Here is a 22,480-nt window from a genome sequence, read left to right as displayed (position 1 = left end):
CAAAAAACAAGAATTATGTGTGTTATGTACAGTTTAATTTGCTTTCCCCCACTGTCTGTTTACTCTAGCTTCATTTGTTTGATAAGTGTCTCCACAAGGAGTCGTTAAAGGTTCCATATTACGCCGCTTTTTAGCAAATGAATCAAAGTCTCACATGTCCACACAGTGTGAATTTTAGGTTCTGAGCTACAAAAACTCCAAAGATGGTTTATTTCACCTTGTCTGTGTTACCACTGATGTTCTAAACAGACTGTGTTACACTAAAAAACCAATGAGCTGCTGCTGTTCCCGTCCCATTCAGGAAGAAAACACTGTCTGACTGGAACTATTAGTTAGTTAGGTAGGACGTAGCACCTGGGTTGAATTCTGACTGGCTTGTAAAACTAGTAAGCTAGCTGGATTTGGGGAAGCTTGAAGAATTACAGAAGTAAATGTCTTCATATCTTAACAGCTTGTATTTTATACCGCGAAGTTTCTGACAAGCGAGCACAATGAAAGTGAACTTTTGCCATATGGGACCTTTAAACAGTGACTTCTGTCAAATTGGCAAGGGAAGCAGTTTAGAGTGTTTTAATAAAAATATTGATATTTGGTGCCAATGTATTGATAAAGTATCCCCAGAGGAAGTTATACGATATATTGCCATATCAGTGTTTTGTCCCATACCTGAGCAAAACTATACAAATTTGGCCAAATTCTTTGACTAAATTTCGGTTCGCCACACTGAGTCTGATTCTATATTTGCAAACTAATCCCTCAAAGAGACCTCAACCACCAATTAACAAATCTTACAAACAAGTACCGACACTAGTATTGTAGGCAAATCCAGATCTGCACATCAGTTTGGACGTACACGATGTTGTGCTGCTGTGTGTCTTTCAGGCGATCCACTCCGTCGCCTGGCACCATGAGGGGAAACAGTTTGTCTGCAGCCACTCCGACGGCACTTTGACCACGTGGAATGTACGAGCCCCGGCCAAGCCTGCACAGATCATCACACCACATGGTAGGAGCTGTTGTGTACACACAGTTGTATGTGCATGCCTGTGTTTAAAAGCACATATTGTAGCCTTTCCAGTCTCAGAGGTGTGACTTGCTCGAAAAAATCATTTAAAAAATCACATGCATGGCAGCAACATGTGCTATAACATGGAGTGTACTCCTGCAAATTAACCTACTTGATCCCCAATAGGAAAGCAGCCTAAGGATGGAAAAAAGCCAGAACCATGCAAGCCTATCCTGAAAGTGGAGTACAAAACAACAAGGGCTGGGTAAGTGTGACAGTAGCCAGTCTCCACCCATCCTGTGTCTTAACGGACCCTGGTTTGAATACATATCCTGACTAGCCTTTCCTGTTATTCTTCATGTATCTAACACGCCGGGCTTGTTGACAGCATCCTTACGCTGATTTAAATTGGATGGAAAGCTGGAAAGGCCCTGTCTAATTATTTTTATTTTCCTCCAGGTCTCGTTTTGCTGTGATCATTGAATACATGATTTCTTTTCCTGACAAATGATTTGTTGTGTACGCGTTAATTACGCTGCGATCAGTGTTAACGCAGTTGTCAAGGTCACGTAGTAAACAGATTTTAAAAAAGACTCTCCTGTTAAAACATGCCATGAAAATGAACAATTTCACTGAAACTGTTCTAATTATTCCTTACATTTGAGGACAGAGATGAATATAGTTGTCATTATAATTAAAAAGTAGCCCCCTCCCATCGTGGCTTCTCTTGAAATGGGGCCAAATAATCTCCAGAGAAAGCTCAGGAGTAAAATTTGGCGTCCCTCATCACCCATTTCCCACTGATTGGACCTAGTCGGGTTTTTTTTGTTTTACCTTCACAACAAACCCAATTTTATTGAACAAGCAATTAAAATGTTTATGCGTGTTTGCCGCACTCAGGGACCCATTCATGGTCCTGTCTGGAGGTCTGTCTTACGACACGGTGGGGAGGAGAGCCTGTCTGACTGTGATGCATGGAAAGAGCACTGCCGTCCTGGAGATGGACTACCCCATTGTAGATTTCCTCACGCTGTGCGAAACTCCATATCCAAACGGTGAGCTTTGACACTTTAGACAGCCGTTTTTAAAGAATTTGAATGTGTAATAGCTCATTAAAAAGTATGTAATTATCCACGTTGATATTGTGCTTTTTTGTTCGCCAGACTTTCAGGAGCCTTATGCTGTGGTGGTCCTACTTGAGAAGGATTTAGTTGTAATAGACCTGGGACAAATTGGGTAATTATTCTGTTTACTAAATGTGATTTATTTAGTGTTTTGTGTCTAAAATACGTCTATTTTACATAAGCATATCATATTAATACAAGAGGTCGTATTGATGATTCAGTCAGATTTTTAAAAATGTTCATAAGGAAAAAAAAAAGCAAAGTGATGATTCCTCTTTGCAGTTGTCGTAATAGATGTTTATCCAGTTTATTTAGCTCTTATTCTTTACAAGTTGGGCATTTTTATTGCTACATATGCTCTGAAGCAGGCATTTAAATGGCAAGTCTCTCTTAGAAAGTGTTCGTACGGCGCCACTATATCACATTAATGAGAGTACACCCCTCAATTTTGATGTAGCTCGCAATCATGCTCTTAAATTCACAAATTTCCCCCCAAGCTCTCTGTTAATTTGGAAGTCACACTCGACTGTCATCCGTGACTTTAAAATCAAATTGCCTCGACTCGAGACAGCCGTCATGGGGCATTTAAAGTAGTCACTCGGTCAGTCAGAATGCTCGTTAGTTGTCATTCATATATCACTTCGGCAGCTAAGTGCATATCGTGTGCAATTTATTTTCATATATAAACTGTGGTTCGTTTCCTCGACAGATACCCAATTTTTGAGAATCCATATCCTCTGACTATCCACGAGTCACCAGTGACCTGCTGTGAGTATTTTGCTGACTGCCCTGCTGAACTTATTCCTGCACTTTACTCCGTCGGCAGCCGGCAAAAGAGACAAGGTTACAGCAAGAAGGTAAACTGCTCCTTTGTGTCATCTATATTTAAGTGCACTTTAAATGAGACATACAGTGTGTAGGCTGCTGAACTGGAAGCCCTGCAGGGAGAAACATACTTTTGTATAGCAGATAATTGAATACATGAATAGATAAAATACCCAGACAGTTAGTATTATTGTATTTTATAATTTAACATGCTTTCTGTTTTGTTTTTGTTTTTTTACAGGAATGGCCTGTTAGTGGGGGAAACTGGGGCCAAAACACACAGAGTTATCCAGAGATTATAATTACAGGGTCTGTAATTCATAAATAACTAAATTAATTCAGGATTCATACCTTACTTCTGTTGACATATATACCATTTGTTGTATTTTAACGGTTTGTCTTCTTTCTCCTCTATATAGACATGCCGATGGGTCAATCAAATTTTGGGATGCGTCTGCATGTGAGTAGTTTTTCTTATTTGTTTTATTGTTAACTAGTCTAAGCCTACATGTTTTTTTTAGCTTCAGCTCACAGTTTTGATTCTGCTAACTTGCTGTTACCTTACAAGGTAGCAAATACATGCTGTGTAAAAGAAACCTAATTATTTAATGTCTTGAATGCAAGACACATCTAGAGCAATGACATTTGTTGGGAATTTCATCTGTTTTGAAACAGTTGGAATGGCATGTGTGTACGTTTTATACCAAATTTATTTAAAAATCTGCTTTTTATGTGTTGAAAATGTATCCACACACCACCTAGTGCTTGAAATCATTTTTGACCTTGTAAGGCTGATGCTGATGCTGACACGAAGTCATTAGAGGGCGGATGGAGGATATTAAAGCCCTTTAATCAGAGGTGTGAAGGCCACGTCCCTCAACCAAAATCGAAGTTACTGAAACTGCACACTGCACAAATACTTCCTAATCAAGACTTACTGTTTACGGGAGTTTACACAATTTTAGTCCAATGGTTCAGACAGGTGCTTTTGACAGCTCTAGAAATACCATTGTACTGCATCCTTACCATTCAGAACCTAATTCTACCCTCCTTCCAGTTAACTTGCGCTGATTACCCTCTCTTACTCTTGCACTGCCTCGGCTCCGAGAGCTCCAGCTTTTCTAGGGCAGGAGCCAGTGATGGAACCACTATACTCCTCCACTGTATTAGTGTCTGCTTAAAAGGATTCTGGAGGGGATCAGTCCTTCTCAAAAGAGCCTTCTGTGGCACATTTTTTGTCATTCTTGATTCTTCTGTAGCCTGTAGATGCCACTGAGCTACTCCAGCCTCACACATCCACACCTACCCTCCTCTAAGGCCTGCTTTTTAGCATTTTTCAGAGTTATGCAGCAGGTGTAGTTGCACTCTAAGATGAATACAAGCATGACCTGGTTGTTCTCAGACTTTACATGATGTTTCCTTTGAAAAAAAAAAACAAACTCTTGCAAAGGCGTTCTGTGTTGTTTGAGAATGCGTATACACAGCAGTGTCATCTGCGTATACTATGTGGTCCTACCAACACACAGATTTTCTTTATAAATAACCAAATTCACAAGAACTAATGCTACCAGCACACACATTTTGCTGTTAATGCTGCTTGAGAGTATAATATTAACTGCACTACCTCGTGCCCTATTCTGACCTGGTTGCTATCATAAGTACATTGATCGCCGACAGTGAATCATCACGGCTCCCTTTTTTGTTTCTCTTCTCAAAGTAATGCTTCAAGTGCTGTACAAGCTGAAGACTGCCAAGGTGTTCGAGAGGGCTCGCGGTAAGGAGGAGAAGCCCAGTACAGATATAGTAGACGAGGACCCGTTTGCCATCCAGACCTTGTCCTGGTGTCCTGAGAGCAGGATGCTCTGCGTGGCCGGAGTGTCTGCTCATGTCATCGTCTATAGGTTCAGCAAACAAGAAATCACCACTGAAGTCGTTCAGGTCGGTACACAGTCATTGTCTGGGACAGAATGGATGATTTGTGCAAATGAATCCTTCATTATTAATCACTGTTTTAATCTTATGCTAGTAGAAACCTATTATGCATGATCGATCCTTGTACTTTCTAGAAGGGTGGGGACAGTTTAGTCAGCAAAAGCAGGTTCTGATCTGCGTTTTATCTGAGATCAGGAGAGATGAAGTGCAGCAACATGTCCTAAAAAAATGCTGTTTGTGTCTTTTCCTCTAGCTTTTGGAGGTGAGGATGCAATGCGAGTTTAGCGACGTGGACTCCCCTGACCCAGGAGGGGATCAGACCCCCACCCTGCCAACGCCTGGAGCTTCCTCCAGCCCTCAGGAGAGCGAGCCTCCCACTCAGCCCTCCACAGGCAGCAACTCCTCCGACGGGCCCCGAGACAATATCCCATGCCTACAGTACAGTACCATTATGATTTATTGTTCTGTTTTTGCAAAAAAAAAAAAAAAAAAAGGTTGAATCGGGCTCAGCTGTTTATGTCACTCTGAAGCAGGCTGTCGCTGAACAGACCGGAAAACTGACGCTGAAAAGAGATGTAGTCATCCATTCACTAGTTCCAGTCTGCTGCTCACAAAATTTCCACATCAGTACACCAAGGGGAAATAATCCTCTTTTATACAAATGATAGAAATTCTAAAACATTTTGAAAGGGTGGAGGGGGGGAACAACAACAGCAACAATAACAATGATATTGTCGGTGTGGCTTATTCAGAGGGTTATAATTCATTCCAGTGCAAAGTGCAACCTGCTGTCTGATCCTGCTGTGTGTTTGATGCAGGGTGCGGAGCTCCCCGCTGAAGCAGTCTCCGGGCTACCAGGTGGAGCTGGTGATCCAGCTGGTGTGGGTGAGTGGGGAGCCGCCTCAGCAGATCACCAGCCTGGCAATCAATTCCTCCTACGGCCTGTAAGTCTCCGCGGCCAGAAAACTGCATATTTTGACACGAGGTCACATCAAAAATCACTCCCACACTTCTTCATAGCGGTGCTTATACCCATCCTCTAGCTGTATTTTTGCTAAATTTGAATACAAGAAATTTGAATCGCATCCTGTCTCAAAGATTGTGAATAAAGCTAAATCAGAGTTTTGAGCTCCACTGTGTCTCTCATTCGTCCTGTTTTTCAGTGTGGTGTTTGGGAACAGTAATGGCCTGGCTGTGGTGGACTACCTCCAGAAAACTCTGCTCCTCAACATGGGAACGTCGGAGCTGTACAGCCCGTCCGACCCCTACCAGAGGCAGCCTCGCTCCCCACGTAAAGCGCGACAACCTTCCGGAGGTGAGCTGAACTCCACCAGTTACACACGTGTCAGTTTTCTGTTGAAAAGTACTGCGGTGTAAGTTTAGCACTCATTCATTCATGCGATTGCTTGAGCCCTCATTTCCCTCTGAGTTCTGGCTTTTAGAGGAGGGTTAGGGAGGCAGAGCTGACACTTGGCAGCTGCCCTGACTTCGCACCATGAGCACCGCCCCCTGCAGTAGCTCCTCTCCCTCAACAGGGGGCATCGCTGACAGATTCTCCATCTGTTCAGTTGGACGGAGCAAAGACGGCAGAGCGAGCATGTCAGAGAGGATGCTGTATCAGAGCTGCTCTGCTCTAATAGACTTCTCTTTTGATTCCTTTAACTGACAAAACAACACATAAGCCTTGTTTACTTGCTTGTTAAAGCCTCGCTCGCTTCTGTCATGTCTTTTGTTGTGATTTGTTCTCTCTCTCTGCCTAATCATCCTGTCACTCACTGTTTTTGTGTCATTCTTTTCAGTCTCAGTGGCCTGGTGCTACATTCAAGACTCTTTTATCTGCGTTTTCGGTCATGAAAAACACTTTTTAATGTATGCAAAACTGCAAGAATACTACCTGATAAATACATAATTTACTGCTTGTTTCAAGAGTTACAAATTCAGCAGCAAGCCGCTGAGACTCAGTGCCTTCTCTGCTTTTGCATTTTTGATTTCCAGTCATTTTTCTGTCTCACTGTTGATCTCTCTCTGTGATTTGGTAAAGACATTCCACCTGTGACGTCTTGCATGTCCAGACTTTCTAACTTGTATTCTGAGTCTGTGAAAAAACTACGCTCATCTCCCTTCCGTAAGTCACGTTGTGTCAGAATTTATTCTCCTTCCCACAATATTCTCCGCTAAGCCTTTCCCTTGATATCGTAAAAGAGACTCTGCCTGGTTTCAATATAACACTGTTAAATCCACAAAGCTTTATTTTACAACATCTGCAGCGAGTCGAGGAGGAAAATTTACGGCTCGAGACGCTTTAACAAAATCAGGTAGTGGATCTTTAAACCCTGTGGCTGTGTTAGTAGACAAACAAGACTGACACATTGAGTCAACAGATTTGTGCTAGATTTGTGAACTGGAGTGCAGCTTCTGTAGTACATTGTGCGGGTAGCTGACCCTACCTTTGTTGTAGTAGGTGACCCTTCATTGTTTTCACCACTTGTACTGTAGGAAATAGCTTTAGTAAGAGTTGCTCAAGAGTAGGACTATTTCTACTGTAGTTTTAATTACATTTTCTGCGGCTCCCACAGCGCTTTGTGATTCCAATGATGGTTCCAACACCTCAGAGGATCGCTGCAAATCACCTACTTCAGGTAAGCCTCCCCGAAGCCTTAGTGCATCGTTAAAAAAGACAACACAAATAATGTTGACATGCATTTTTTTCAAATGCCGCCGTTCACCATGTAGGATCTACCTCACCCTGCAATTCAGATGATGACCGAAAGCAGAAGTTCATAGAGAAGGGTACTGTGTTTTTAAATGCATGCCCCCTTAAAATTGTAGCATCTATAAAATGGCTGAAGTCGTCTGATGTGTATTTCTGAACCTTGTTTCCAGTGAAGTTCAAAAGCAGACGCTTTTCCAAGACGGTTGCCAATGACTTTGGTACTGTATCTCGCTAGATGAATTCTTTGTGATGACTCACTCTTTCCCTCTGAATGACAGCGTTCTAACCACACTGTGCCTTAATCCTACGTCAATCTGTGCATCTTGTGCCAATCAAAGAGAGCATTGCATTCAGGAATGTATCTTTACTAATCACAGTAAATTTCAGGCTGCAGATTTTCTATGCATTTTTTTCTTCTCCCAAATACTGTAGGTTGTTGTTACACCACTGTGAATATAACACAATATGCCAAATTGGAATAGTTTTTTTTTTTCTATTTTTACTGATACAAAAGCATAGAAAATCTGCTTCCTGCTTTGAGCTTTACAGCACTAATGTCTAACCACTTAAATGAGTGAATTATTTCTCTTCGATTTTAGACACTCGCTGTATGTGTTTCTGATTCCAGGGCTTCAGTTGAGTGTTAACTGTTTGGCTGTCCACTGATTTTTTTTATTTATTTTTTTTCCCTCCACCTACTCTCTTTGCATAACTATGTTCACTGAATTGTAATTACCTTATTTCTCGACTGCCTCTTGCTTTGTTTGACATTACAGGCCCCTTTGGTTGTCTGTGATGCTTCTCTTCCTCATTTGTATTCTCGTGGTTTTTCTCCGAGGGTGGTTATAGACTGCAACAGGCAACTTTTGGGGATTTGTATTTTAGAATGACAAGACTCGTGGTAGCAGGCAACAAAGCGCTAACCGAAATCAATTGGAATGTTTTTGGAATTAGAATATCTCCCTTAAAGCGATAAAGAGTTGAGTTGCACGCAGTAAGACTTGTCTCTTGCACATCCAGGAGTTTCAGTAAAGAGTAAAGTCTGGATACTCTCAACAGCTGGCCTGCAGTAACTATCACCACCCTGAAGTATGATTCTAAATTGTGTTTATCTTAATGATCGTGCACTGATTTGCTCGGTAAAATTACTAAAATCATCGAATCCTCTCTTGTAACTTTTTCCAAACAGTTCAAAAATCTCAATTTTTAGCCATTATTCTTTCCTCATAAAATAGGGGTATTTGTTTCTGTTACAGCCAAGATGTCACGGAAAATTAGCTCGTCTAGTGAGCAAAAGCCAGACCAGGGTAAGCCAAAACCAATGACTTTAAGTTTGTAAAACCCTTTCTCCACAGGTATTCATCTTGCCATTTGAATCCTTTGCTTTGTATGAGGTGCACAGCTGTAGAAGTATTGCTTATTGTCTAGCAGCATGTTGGCGGGAATGTTAGATTCCAGATGTGGTGGGGTTTTCTGCTGTAAGTTTAGACAAATGCTCTCTCTGTCTGCACTGGGAACAGAGAAAAGGTCTCAACGGTGGCGCTCTTTCACATGTAAGAAGCGCCCTTGTTGTGGGACTGAAGGAAAGCCAGCGGCCAAGACGAGCCAGAAGAGGGTCCTCTGTAGAACTAAGTCAGACCCCAACTCCTGTGAGTGGACCAGCCGTGGTCTGACTTGGGCTGAAGTGGTATAACTGGTACTAACCCCAGTGCTGGGGCTTTTATTGTGTAATCAGTTGACACGTGACACTAATCCTCTCACAATGATTGTTTCCTTCTTTTTGAGGAAGTTCCAGTGGCTTGACTTGCACTTAGTGTTAAAAATCTTGCTTTTCTTGTTCACAGTTTTTTCCTTGTGAAGAACGGACACGATGGGCGATGTGTTTAGCCTTCCCTTCTGTGTTAAAGATCTTTTTGTGTATTTGTTAGGATCCCTCATTAGCTTTTTAAAGAGGGTAAAAGCTTGTGTTGCAGTTGTCGACAACACAGCAATGAGGCATGAATAATTCCTGCTCCTTAAATACCAGTTCTTCCTTGGGAGTCACTGTAGTACTACATGCATATCTTATACATCTTTTTTCACATTGAGAATGCTGTTCAATTTGATTGCAGGAATTGGTAACTATTTAAAGAAAACTGCATCCTTGTATAGCATCTCAATGTCAAAAAAATGCTTTTTGGCCTACAGCAGGGTTTGTTGATGTTTGTCTTTTTTTCTGCACTGGGTCATTTCTATAAAAAAGACATAGATGTGATGAAAAGCTTTCTCTGTTTAGCTTTTGAAAGCAGAATGAAGCTCTAACCTGTTACTGACTTTCCCGTTTGCCTGGAGACTTGCTAAACTGCTTAACCTTTGCATTTTATGGGAATCATTTCCTCATTCTCCTGTTTGTGTGCTCCCTCCTGCCGTCCAGATGCCAAGGATAACTCATTCACCCGCTCGCGTAGTTCAAGTGTAACCAGCATAGACAGAGAATCTCGAGAGGCCATCTCCTCCTTTTACTTCTGCGAGAGTTTCCCCAGGAAGGCGGACAGCGTGATCAGCCCCTGTCTGCTGGTGGGGACCACGCAGGGCTCCGTGATGATGGTGGCCCTCAGCCTGCCACCTGGTGGGGACCAGAGGCTGCAGCAGCCGGTCGGCATCGCCTCCTGTGGTAAGAAGCTCAACGGTGCTCGATATCGTTCGTCTGCATATGAATGAAGATGTATCATGACCTCTTTTGACAAGCTTTAGGAACTCAAGCAACAATCCTATGACTTTACAGTTGAAAAGAAAGATATAGAGTTAAAATATAGCCACTCTGCAAACTGTGGAAATGTGTATGTAAAGAGTTTTGTTAGCACAGTGTATGGGCCAAAAGATCAGTTTTGAGTCCCAGAAATCCGTGCGTCTTGTTATTATTGAGCCACTTATTGTATATTCATTATTGAGTCCACAGCATCAAAGCCCCACAGATGGTTTTCAGTACAATATTGTTGAGGGTTAAATTGTCACATGCTGTCCACATGAGTACATTAATTCGCTGTAGGGTGGACAGTGGTGGGAACTCAGACATGACTACAGTGCCTTTTTTGACAAGACTTTACCAAAAAGACTCTTCCATTTAAAAGTGAAAACAGATTTCTACAAGGTAGCGCCAATTAATTAAAAATATAAAACCTGAAATAGGTGATTGCAGAAGTATTCGCCCTCTTCATATCAGTATTTAGTAGATGCACCTTTGGCTGCAATTACAGCATTGAGCCTGTGTGGATAGGCCTCAGTCAGCCTTGCACATCTAACCACTGCAATATTTATTTTTCGTCTTTATAAAACTGCTCAAGGTCTGTCAGGTTGCCCAGGGCTCCTAAGTTAACAGCCCTTTTCAAGTCCAGCCACAAATTCTCAGTTGGATTGAGGTCTGGACTCTGACTCGGCCACTCCAGAACATTCACCTTGTTGTCTTTAAAACGATTTCTATAACTTTGACTGTATGCTTCGGGCCATTGTCTTGCTGGAAAACAAATCTCCCAAATCGCAGCTCTCTTGCAGACTGCATCAGGTTGTCCTCCAGGACTTCCCTGTACTTTGAGGCTTTCATTTTACCCTCTACCTTTAGAAGACTATCAGGGCCTGCTGCCGAGAACGATCCGCATGTCATGATGCTGCCACCACCATGCTGCACACTGGGGATCTTGTGTTCTGCCACATAGAGCGTTGAGTCTGAAGGCCATAAAGCTAAATTTTGATCTCATCAGACCAAATATCCTTCTTCCAGTTGAGTTCAGAGTCTCCCACATGCCCTCTGGAGAACTCTAGTTGAGCTTATATATGAGTTTGTTTTTTTTAACAGTGTCTTCCTCTTTGCCACTCTCCCATGCAGCTTTCATTGGTGACGAACAGGCAGCAGTTGTATAAACAGTCTATCCCCATTAATCACTTCTTTTACAGTTTATGTTTTTATTAATTGGCATTACTTTGTAGAAATCTGTTTTCAGTTTTCAGTTTGACACACTCAGGCACTATTGCACGCTGAACTAAAACCTCATAGTTTGGGTTTAAGCTCAGTTTAAGTTACCTTTTGACCATATTACAAATTGCAGCATATTTGCTGCAAAGTAGAATTATATTGTTAAATATTAAAGTAATTTCCTGAAAGTTGGAAACCAGTGTTATTGTATTAAAAGTGGATGGTGTAAGGGTCATTACTTTAACTGAAACAGCAAATCAAATGCATGTGGGAGTGCATCGCAGAGAAAGAAACATGGAAATGGTTTTATTGATTTCCCATCACAGTTATTGTGCAGATGCTCCAAATTAAGATGTATAACTCACCATTCTGTACTGACCTTTTAGCTGACCTTAAATTAAGGACTGAAGCACTGCACAACAGTTTCTGTATATTCCATGGTAATTTGAATTTCTTGTCTAAATGAAAATAATACCCCACATTTTTAGGCACTATGGCCCAACTCAAAGGAGGCATCTTGACGATGGGTCTGCTTGACGCCGCTGGAACTCTGCTGCCCCCTTCCTACGAGCCATGGTATGACCCAAATGCCTCAGATGAAGAAAAAGAGAAGGGCCGGAGGCGCAGGCCAGCGTCCCCTCCTTCATCACAAGAGGGCCAGGACGCCCAGTTTGCCGTGCTGTGTTCGGAGAAACAGGCCAAGGTGGTGGCCATGCCCTCCCAAACCCGCCTCTACAAACACAACATCACAGAGACCTCCTTCGTGCTGAGGGCTGACATCGTGCAGATGGCAGGGACTAACTGCATCACCTGTTTCTGTGCAAACGGCCACATAATGACTCTGAGGTACCATCATTTCTAGCTCCTACTGGTATTTGTACAGTGTGATCTGAAAGGAACCATGCAGATACAGTTTTTAAAAAATCTGCAACCTGCTGGCTTCTTATCATCTGTTATTTCTGTGGTCACAGTTTGCCCAGTCTACGGCCTCTGCTGGATGTGAACTACCTGCCGCTGACAGACATGCGGATAGCGAGAACATTCTGCTTCTCTAACCTGGGTCAGGCTCTGTACCTCACTTCACCTACTGAGTTCCAGAGGATCACCTACAGCCAGGAGACCTGCGACAACCTGCAGGTCAGATACTCTCGATTAAAAAAATAAGTGAGGGACATTTTTGAACTCCTGTTTTAGAATACAGTACAAGAGACTGCAGTCGTCTCTCCTGTGATGTAGCACACATGTTCAGTTACAACACACATTTATTGATCTGCACCGTAGAGTTAGTATCATTACACATCAGAATTAGAAACAAATCTTTTAGCTTCCTAACACAAAAGCAAGTGTGGCTCTACCAAACAGGAAGGTAGAAATCTTGCATCTTCGTCTATGTAGATACAACAATAAATGAGAGAACAGAGGACGGGGGCAGGCAAACTGCTGTGAGTGTATTTATTAAAGTCCCTCTTTGGTCATCTTCACCGTCCTATGTTAAATGCTATGAGATGACTTGTGTTGTAACTTGTTGCTATATGATAAAAACCAAAACTTCATGAAAATACCACATTAGTTGAGTTTAGAAGCAACAGTAGATTTCCAGAAGAACCTCTTTGTCGAAACTGCTTGAAGTCCCTCTCTAATCATTGACTAGACCCGTAAAAACTAATCTATTAAAGTAAGTAATTAAGTAGTTTATTTCCCATGAAAAGTAGTAATTTCTTGCCTTAAAATGGCTTAGCTGTAACATTAAACTTTTGCATAAGCTAAAATGTGCAGATCTACGTGATCCCTACCTCTCTTTCCTCCCCACTAAGTGCATCTGGAGCACACCAGCTCACCTACGAAACTGCTCAAACACCAAATGACACAATGGCAAGTTGTAATATTAACCCACAACTATTCAAGCCAAAAATTGATTTTGAAGAATCATCCAGAAAGCTCTTGAAAACCCTGGAAGTCTGAAGCTATGTTTTTATCAATACACTGTAGTATTAAAGTGGACAGACTCACCCTGCTGCTCCCATAAAGCGTCTTCCAGCACATAAAAAACACCATATAGACATATTACCAAGGTGTAAAACCTACATTTTCATCAGGAGTTTTTTTAAGCATTTGTGGACACAGCAGAAGTGATTACTAATAATAAAAAATGTTTTATTGACAAAAATGTGAAACTACACAATTTAGCGTGCGGCACAGTCTATAATAAGCTTGATTCGTGAGGCCTTTATAGCTGAGCCCGTGTGTCTTCAGGGAGAATGCATTGAAAAAGATGTGCTGATGTTTGTGTCTTCCTCAGGAGATGCTCAGTGAGTTATTTACCCCTGTGGAGACACCAGAGGCTCCAAACAGAGGTTTCTTCAAAGGCCTTTTTGGTGGAGGAGCTCAGTCTCTGGACAGAGAGGACCTCTGTGAGTACACAATACTCTCTAGTATTGCATAAGGATTCCTACAACCTCTTACAGTACATTTACATTTATCCTTCCATTTAAATGCTAAATCTGTTTTTTTCCCATCAGTGCTGCCTTTGAGACTAAAACAGCGTTCTAAATTCAGAGTATATTAGATGTGGTTTGGATTTTCCCTTCTCAAATGTTTCCTGCTATTTAGATATTTCAATATGTGATGCTGTACAGTGCTCTACTACGTTTAGACTCAGGCAAACCAAAGAACCAATTCTGACATTTTTAGAGATTTAATCCAGTGTCTTGCTTTGTAACAGTTTTTATTAAGTATTTTGGGAAGGGGTGGTTTCAGCTGCAGGAGAATTTTTTTCAATCACTAAGATGATTGATTTTACTTGAAATATTAAAGCATACGTTAACGCACCGTGTGGATGTCTTTGCTAGTTGGTGAAACAGCTGCTGGTAAGGCATCCCGTAGCCTGGCGCAGCACATCCCCGGCCCAGGCAGCATGGAGGGCATGAAGGGCGCAGCATCAGGAGTTGTGGGCGACCTCGCTCGCGCCAGGATAGCTCTGGACGAGAGAGGGCAGAAACTGGGCGAGCTCGAGGAGAGAACAGCAGCCATGATGGCCAGCGCAGAGTCCTTCTCCAAGCATGCCCACGATGTACGGAAACGACATCTGTTTACGCACTTGCCACATTGTTTTTTTTTTTTAGCCTGACTCCTTATTTCTAACTCTGATTTTCTTTCCCCCGCAGATGATGCTGAAGTACAAAGATAAAAAGTGGTACCAGCTCTGATGGCAGCGTGTGGAGCTTCGGACTCTGTAATCACGCACACCAGTATCTCTGACGAGCTGCAGGTCCCTCTTCTTCTTCTTCTACTTCTTCTTCTTCTTCTCTTCTCTATTTCTCTCCAGCGGGGGTGGGGGAGGGGGGAGGGTTCTGCTCAACAGAATCATGCTTTTTTTTTTTTCCCTCAGCACAATATCATCACTCTGCATTACCTCAGTCACCGGAGGACTGCTGCAGAGGAGACACTGGCCAATGAGAATGGAAAGAAATGAGAGAAGAGAAGCTCTTAGGAGTCTCTCTTTCCATTTCACCAGAGAGCGACAATGCTCGTTTAACATCAGACCAGGAGAGGAGGGGGACCTTTCATATCCATCATGCACTCGTATATGTCTCATAAATATATATCTACACACTTTGCTGTTTTGTTCGGAAAAAGGAAAGACAATTCTGCAAAAAAAAAACAAAAAAAAAAAAATGTACTCGTGGTGGCCTGACTGCAATTGTTTGTTTTCCTTTCTCTGCCCTTTATGGTGTCTGCCAAACACAGTGGACTTAAATGAGGAGAAAAGTCTGATGACCCCGTGTCCTTCGAATCTAATCAGTTCAGAGAACGTGAAAGTTTCTATAGGAATGATTGAATCAGTGAAGGACTTGTGTTTGTTTGTTTTTCTGGTCCAAATTGTTTTTAAGAGTTTGTCTTCTGCCCTTTGTTTGTCTGTTTTTTTTGTCCTTTTTTGTCCAGAAAGGGCCTTTTTAAGCACTTAGAACAGTACAAAAAAAAATAAAAAAATTGGACAGGGAGATGATGAATCTGTTGCCTCTCACGGAATAAGGGCTGGTAGTACACTAGTTCATCACCGACCATACCTTTTACAGCATTTTCCAATCAAGTTGTTTTAGGTGAGAAAGACAAAAAAAAAAAAGTTTTCTGGTAGTCACTTTGCTTTTATTTTTGAATTGAGCTATTTATTGGATCAGTATAATAGAAATGAAGTAAAAGATGGTTTGTATGTTGGGCATTAAATTTTCTTTTGTTTCCTTTTAAATGCACCAAACAAAAAGTGCTGAAGATGTTTACCCCCTAAATGAAGAGTTTACATTGATCCATGAGAAGAATTAGTTGATACACTGGAAGTAAACCCCTGAAGGTCCTGTATTCTTAGCTTTCGAGGGGCTGTAGCTACGAGAAGGACGACGAGTCGACGGGCAAGACAAAGATTGTCCTTAATATAATTAGCATAAATGTATATTTTGGTTACAATTTTACGTTTTTCTGTGATAAAGATCTATTTATACACGATCATACAGATTTTGTTTGTGGCGTTCTGTTGTAGCCTGAGTTGATTTTCTTTGGTTGTTTTTTTTTTTGTCTCGATTCTCAGTGTGTAGGGAAAAAAGCATGTGTCTCTTACAGCACAATGGAAGTGATAATGCTGTCTTTGTATTCGTAGCTGCCAGTAGAAATGACCAAGCACAACACGGTGTTCCACACAGTGCCGTTGGTCATCTCTCTCCGAAAAACCATTCACTTCGAAACTGTTTCTCTTCTGCCTTTGCCTCATGACGCATATATGCTAACCTCTACCTATGTGTATATCTGTGTGTTTGTGAACATACATATATTCAGGAATATGTGTATGGGCGCCAATGTTTATAATACTACATAGATACAGTGTATTACAATAGGTCTTTTGAGGTTTTTGTTTTTGCTTGACAGTGTTTTTCAATGTGATTAACTAGACTTCTATTGTAATTAGATTTCTTTTTCATGAGGTGCAAGGATATGCTGCTATTTGTGTCAATATAGGAGCATTATCTGTCGGTCTTTTATTTTGAAAAGAGAGACAATACTTTGTCAGTCCAGATTGCTGCCAAATGTTGTAAATAGCGGGACAGCTGGACACAAATCTGACAGTGCAGGTTCAGGCAATGTGACATACTGTACGCTTGCGGCCATGTTCTTTTCTGACACCAAAGAGTTGCTTAATTTCACAAAGTTGTCTTGATTTTTTTTGTTTTTTGGTTGTTTTTTTTTTCCCCCAAATGGTAAAAGTCGGTCAGGATGATTTGACAGCACTCTTAAGTCGAGAAGTCTACTGTGTGTAAACGGGTCGGAGGGAGGGAGGGTGGGAAGTAGTATTTTGGCTTTGCTTCTTCTTTTTGGGCATGACACCTCCATTACTGTCCCAAACTGCTGTACATGTGCAAAGTGAATTTGAAGAGTTTCATTCCAAGACGAGATATCCGCCAAAGTAAAATGAAGTAACTTTGAGTGGAAATTGAAAAATTGATCGAAGGCATGAAGTAAATGAAGAGACTTTTTCTGTTATTTTAGACTTTAGAGTATTAAATCATGTAGGAGATGTCGAGTTATCAGTCATACCAAAAATGTTTTATCCAAGATGGATATGCGGCATTTTGGAATAAAACCCTTCACTTTCAGACGGCTGATTTTAATCTTCTCTGCTGTATACTACTACTGAGATAAACCCATTTGGAAGAGCAGTTATGTGGGTTTTGCACTATTTTTTGTACTTAAAAATAATTTTGTTAGTATGATTTTTAATGTGTTTATTCTTTTGTGTCCCTTTTTTTTTTTTTTCTTATTTTCCAAAGGACCAAAACATGACAGAACCTATGCTTATCTATGTCGTTTGCCAATTATGCTGATTGCTTCACTCTCAGATTTGTTTTCAATGTCAGGTTAATGATACTATGATATATTTATATATTTGAAAACAAATATATATATACTTTTAATTTCAATAATCTATTAAAAATGAATACCTTTAATGTAATTTTGGGATAGAATAACACACATTAATGTCCAAACAATGGTTGTGCATAATTATCCATCATCCAGACATGACAATACGACATTTTCTGGTATATATTGAACATGCTCATCTCAGATTTAAGCTTTGCTACTGCAGGAGGATCGTCTCCTTTGGGTGGGCCGCTGAGTCTTTCTACGAAGTGTGGCCTCAACTTTAAAGTGCTTCAGTTTGCAACATATATGTCCTAAATGGTCTCTTATTGCACATTGAAGGATGCATGATATTAAGTGTTTACAAACTTGAAACAACCATGTATTATCCCTCTTAGAGATTGTCTGTTCTGGCATTTGTATTAACCACCATGTTGAACAAAACTGAAGTTCTCATCACACATCCGAAGCGCGTCCCGTTTTCATTTGACCATGCCAATTGTATACGTGTGAGAGATTATATTTATTTTATTGGTACATCTGTTAATGTTACTGTTTTTTGCTTCATGGAAACTCTTGCTTTTTCCTGCGCTGTAGAAAACGCATTGAAAACTGAAGCTCGGCTCGCAGCACCGTGCAGGAGAGCTCAAGGGTTTCTCGGTCGCCATACTTCCATCCATCTGTCTTCTGGGATGAATATCTGTGGAGTTGCAGTATTTTCTCATAGTAGGCAATTTTTGTACAGTTTTATTAAAATAAATTTCACATGGATGTCTGACTTAATCTGCTGCCACAAACAATTTAGACTGTAGATACAGTATATATAGATATTATTGTGCAATGGAAAATAAATGTAAAACCAATCATAACGAGTTTTGTCTGGTGTTTTGTTTCCTCTTTACTCACTGACTTCTTTTAGTGATTCTTTTATCCCTCCTCAGGTCTGATGTAGTTGTCAGAATTGCTTTGCTTTTGATATATATTAATGTGTATGGGTGAATGCTGCCAGGTTACCTACTGGCATGTTGTTTTAATTCAACATTTATCGAGTATGCACTTGTATTTGGTCAGGTAATGTATGAAATTTGCATTTTAGGATTATTTTCCCCGTAAAAATGTGTCAAATATGCAACTAAGGTGTGCAACTACTTTGCAAAGGCTGTTCAAACCCACGTAACACTTAATTGTATTAGAGATCGAAAGGTTAAAATTTCTAATTTGTGAATTTTAAAAAGAATAATTTAGAAGTTGTGCAGAACATTAAGGAAATGTATTAATGTGGCCATCACATTTACTATAAAAGACATTAACTGTGAATAGACATGATGGAAAAGCCTCATAAAAAGGCTTTCCATCTGGGATGTGAATCCAGCAGCGTGCACAAACCCCAGATTTGTCATAAATATTAATCATTTTGCTTTTTATGGCTTGTAATTTATATTGATTGTGTATTGATAAATTATTTCCCGGCTTTTTGAATTGTTTTACTTAAACAGCTACTCAGTATGGCATGCTGTTGTACGATAGGCTTTTAAAAGTCGTAATCGGGGTTTTATTTGATCAGTTAATGTATGAAATTTGCATTGAGTAATTACTTTCCCTGTAAAAGTGTGTCAGATGTGCAAATAGGTTATACAGCCACTTGGTAAAAGGTTGGTCTAACTCAAGCCATGTTTAAAATCAGTAGAATTCATCAAAATGATCAAGTTGTGCATCACATTTAATATATTTGTTTTTTTATTTAAAAACGTGGCCGTCACATTGGCTGGAAAAAGCAATTACTGTGAATAGACATGATTTTTTTTTTTTAAAGAAAAAATAGTAAATTGGGTTCATATCAATATTGTTTTTAAAATAATGTATATCATATTTAAATTATTTTATTGTAATTTATTTTAATTCACTGCTCCTACATTTCCCAGAAGCCCCCTGCAGGTGGCGCCAGTGCCCGCGGAGCTCCCGTCGTGCAGCGGGGTTCCAGCGCTGACTGACGCCGGAGCAGCATCCTCACTGTCGAACTGAGCCGGCGGATGGAGCGGAGGGACAGCAAACTTAAAAACGGTGAAAGCCGGACACAAAGTAAGCCTCAACAAGTGCACTCTGGACGGCTACAGATATATTTTTTAAAGCTTTACTCTCTTCCTGTGTCTTTTTAAGAGTTATACATCGTTTTTTTTAATTTGTTTTTTTCTTTGGAGCACCAGGGTTTACGTTTTTTTGCTCCGGATGAATGTTTGATGGATCTCTGTAAGCGTTGGGATCAAAGAAACAAAGAGGATGGAGGCAACCGAAGAACACACCAACTGTTAGCGTTATTTTTGTGTTATTTTTTATTCATTTTTAACTTCAACATGAACGTGTTTAAAGAGTTTATCACCGGCTAATATCGACTTTACGTTTCGGACGACGACGCTAACTAGCTTAAAATTCAAAAGTCTCGTGAACTCGGTTAAATTCGGACTCTTTCGGCGTCCTCGCGCTGTGGATTTCGTTCTTTTCCGTCACTCAGGCTTCTCAGGTGGAGCCCAACAGGACAGCCTGAACCTGTCCTGGCTGTTCTGGCTCCAGATAACTTCAGCAAGGTACATGTTTCTGCCACAGTCTGCATTTTTTCAAAGGTTCTGCTGACAGTTTAACCACCCTGATATCTCTCAATATGCTCTGTTACCCAAGGCTCTCCCCACAACTAATAGATGAGTCACATTTGGAGAACTGAGGCTGGGATTGTGTGCAAGGTGGGAGCTGCATGGACCTCAGTGCTGGACTGTGACAACAACACAGCCTCAGTGCAGAAACACTGTGGATGGAGATGATGATGATGATGATGTGTACTTAAGGTAAATATATCCAGTCTTAAAGATGAGCCAAGGGCCAAATCTCGTCCTGCAGTGGCTGTCCAAGCTCCATCTGGCCCAGTATGTGGAGGCGTTCATTGACAATGGGTACGATGATTTGGAAGTTTGCAAACAGATTGGAGAGCCAGACCTGGATGCAATAGGCGTCCGCATCCAGTATCACAGACAGAGACTGCTCACGGCGGTGGACATGCTAAAAGAGCAGGATAGAATGAAATCGCCTGGCTACTATTTCACCTTAGAGCCTCTGGATGCTTCTACGTGCCACCACACTTCACACTCAGGAAGAGTGGAAGACTGCAGGGCGCTGAGGTCGCAAACTGCAGGAAAACACCAGTTCTCCTGCCCTGGAAACCACAACCTGAGATTCACAGAGTGCAATGACTTTGTGACTTATCCCAAACTGAAGCTCAAGGTGCTCATAAGGGATAAACTTGCAAAAGATGGGATCAACCTGGGACAAGCACCTTACACCCACAAGGTAGGAGATCTGTACCTTCTCTTTTGCACTGAGTTGATGCTAAACGCTGTGTCTTCAAAAGCTGTCTCATGGAATTTTATATGCTTACTTTGTTGTGTACGTGATGAAGACTGTGACGAATTTCTTTGATGCTGCTGACGTCCAATTTCCTTTTATTGCTCCAAGGCTGTGTCGGCGACTCTGTCAAAGGTTTACTGAGCTTCACTGCAGAGTCCATTCACTCAAAGCATTTTCATACTAGGCCTTAGGTTGATTAAATTTAATGTAATTAAACTGAGTGAGTGGGCAACATTTACAGTATCCTCTGATCTTTACTGTGCATTTTTAAAATAAAGTAACAGTAAGGCACTTCGGGTGAATACATCCTCTGGTTTTTTGCACACAAATTCTTAATACATACAACATAATCATGAAGTTTGTTTTGAAGTTTGGGGTGTTTTCTGTGCCATATGAACTGTCACATTTGTGTTTTAGATGGTTATTTCATACTAGAACTGCAACAATCAGTTAAATAGTTGTCAGCTGTTTTGTTAATTGTCAACTGATTGATCGGTTTAAGTCATTTTTAAAGAAACAAATCCAAATCATCTGATTCCAGCTTCACAGATTTTTAGATTTTCTGCTTTTTTCTACTCCGATATGAAAGTAAAACAAGACATTTGAGGATGTCATTCTAGTCTTTGGGAAACAGCAGCCTTTTTCACCATTTTCTGACATCAAGCAACAAAAAGATCATTTCTGACAATATTTGACACATGGAATTGAAACTTGCAGCACTATTTCAGACAAATCCTTGAATGCCTTGTCAGAGAAGCAAGAACTCCCACATCGTCCTATTACTTGCAATAAGCACCACTGGAATCCAACATTTTGGTTCATCGACCCTCATTGAAGTCACAGCATCACGTTAAGCAGGCACTCATGGTTTGAATGGGATCAACCAGGAAATAGTCCAGGATGAATTGTCTTTTATTGCCCAGCTTTAAGAGCCATGCTTGGACGCTTCATCTTTATCATCTCTATTGTCATGTATTTTGATAGTGAGATTGTTTTTTAATAAAGTGTGCCAATGCATAAGCACTGAGTCACACTTATTACTATTTCTTTAGGCTTATTCTTATAGATTCTTCTGACACAGTTTTGTGTCCGCAGCTTTAGAAAGCCCATACCAATCATACATCAAAATGAGCGGCTCGATTAGGAATGATGTTTTGTGTTTTGTCAGAGATTCGTTGTACATTTTTTATGATATTCGCAAAAAACTGCGTTAAAAATCCCTATTGAAATGAATAGGAAGTTGGGCAGACAACTACAAAAAACAAGCCATCTTTGGAAATCTGTAGCTTTGGGATGCTTTACAGCAGAAACTTCATTCAAAGTTAAAACAGGTGGCAAGGCTTTAAAATATGTTCATCTAAATTCATATTTTGATATCTTATGTCATTGTTTTCCAAAATTGCATTTTTTCCTGCCTTCTGTTTTAACACTATAGAATTGAATGAGATGATGATTTTGTTTTTAGAAATCAATTTTAGAGTATATATTGTTAATTGGAGAGTGGGATGTACCTTTAGTCTCACCTGAAGAAGTGTTTGATACGTCCATCTGGCAAGTTTAAAGTTTATCCTTCAGTTTTGCCTGAGGACAGTAATGCTGTATTTCCAAAAAGAAGTTTAATGCTGGCAGTA

General features: G+C 40.7%; 2 protein-coding genes across 7 annotated transcripts in view; both read left to right on the top strand.

The window, feature by feature from the left end:
• Positions 1 to 18,325, top strand: part of stxbp5b (syntaxin binding protein 5b (tomosyn)) — a 31,371-nt gene extending 13,046 nt beyond the window's left edge. Inside the window, exons 8-29 of one of the 6 annotated variants that reach the window (XM_008291250.1) lie at positions 883 to 1,006; positions 1,193 to 1,271; positions 1,907 to 2,061; positions 2,170 to 2,242; positions 2,840 to 2,987; positions 3,197 to 3,264; positions 3,375 to 3,415; positions 4,673 to 4,893; positions 5,141 to 5,325; positions 5,706 to 5,831; positions 6,051 to 6,202; positions 7,464 to 7,526; positions 7,621 to 7,677; positions 7,771 to 7,818; positions 8,857 to 8,907; positions 9,121 to 9,249; positions 10,014 to 10,253; positions 12,038 to 12,395; positions 12,521 to 12,686; positions 13,849 to 13,960; positions 14,399 to 14,619; positions 14,714 to 18,325. In XM_008291250.1, coding sequence (XP_008289472.1) covers positions 883 to 1,006; positions 1,193 to 1,271; positions 1,907 to 2,061; positions 2,170 to 2,242; positions 2,840 to 2,987; positions 3,197 to 3,264; positions 3,375 to 3,415; positions 4,673 to 4,893; positions 5,141 to 5,325; positions 5,706 to 5,831; positions 6,051 to 6,202; positions 7,464 to 7,526; positions 7,621 to 7,677; positions 7,771 to 7,818; positions 8,857 to 8,907; positions 9,121 to 9,249; positions 10,014 to 10,253; positions 12,038 to 12,395; positions 12,521 to 12,686; positions 13,849 to 13,960; positions 14,399 to 14,619; positions 14,714 to 14,755 — 2,859 coding nt within the window. In that variant the 3' untranslated portion in view covers positions 14,756 to 18,325. The remainder of the gene's footprint in view (positions 1 to 882; positions 1,007 to 1,192; positions 1,272 to 1,906; positions 2,062 to 2,169; positions 2,243 to 2,839; positions 2,988 to 3,196; positions 3,265 to 3,374; positions 3,416 to 4,672; positions 4,894 to 5,140; positions 5,326 to 5,705; positions 5,832 to 6,050; positions 6,203 to 7,463; positions 7,527 to 7,620; positions 7,678 to 7,770; positions 7,819 to 8,856; positions 8,908 to 9,120; positions 9,250 to 10,013; positions 10,254 to 12,037; positions 12,396 to 12,520; positions 12,687 to 13,848; positions 13,961 to 14,398; positions 14,620 to 14,713) is intronic. The other 5 variants (XM_008291251.1, XM_008291253.1, XM_008291252.1 and 2 more) reach the window with 5 other exon arrangements.
• A 1,990-nt stretch (positions 18,326 to 20,315) lies between these two features.
• LOC103364215 (sterile alpha motif domain-containing protein 5-like) overlaps positions 20,316 to 22,480 on the top strand; it is a 33,194-nt gene continuing 31,029 nt past the window's right edge. The window contains exon 1 of the mRNA XM_008291262.1: positions 20,316 to 20,792. Within this exon, the coding sequence (XP_008289484.1) occupies positions 20,316 to 20,792 (477 nt within the window). The remainder of the gene's footprint in view (positions 20,793 to 22,480) is intronic.

The sequence above is a fragment of the Stegastes partitus genome, unplaced genomic scaffold (genome assembly GCF_000690725.1).
Source record: "Stegastes partitus isolate 25-593 unplaced genomic scaffold, Stegastes_partitus-1.0.2 Scaffold727, whole genome shotgun sequence".
NCBI lineage: Eukaryota > Metazoa > Chordata > Actinopteri > Pomacentridae > Stegastes > Stegastes partitus.
The sequence above is the reverse complement of the archived record's forward strand: the minus strand, read 5'-3'. Positions and strand labels throughout refer to the sequence as shown.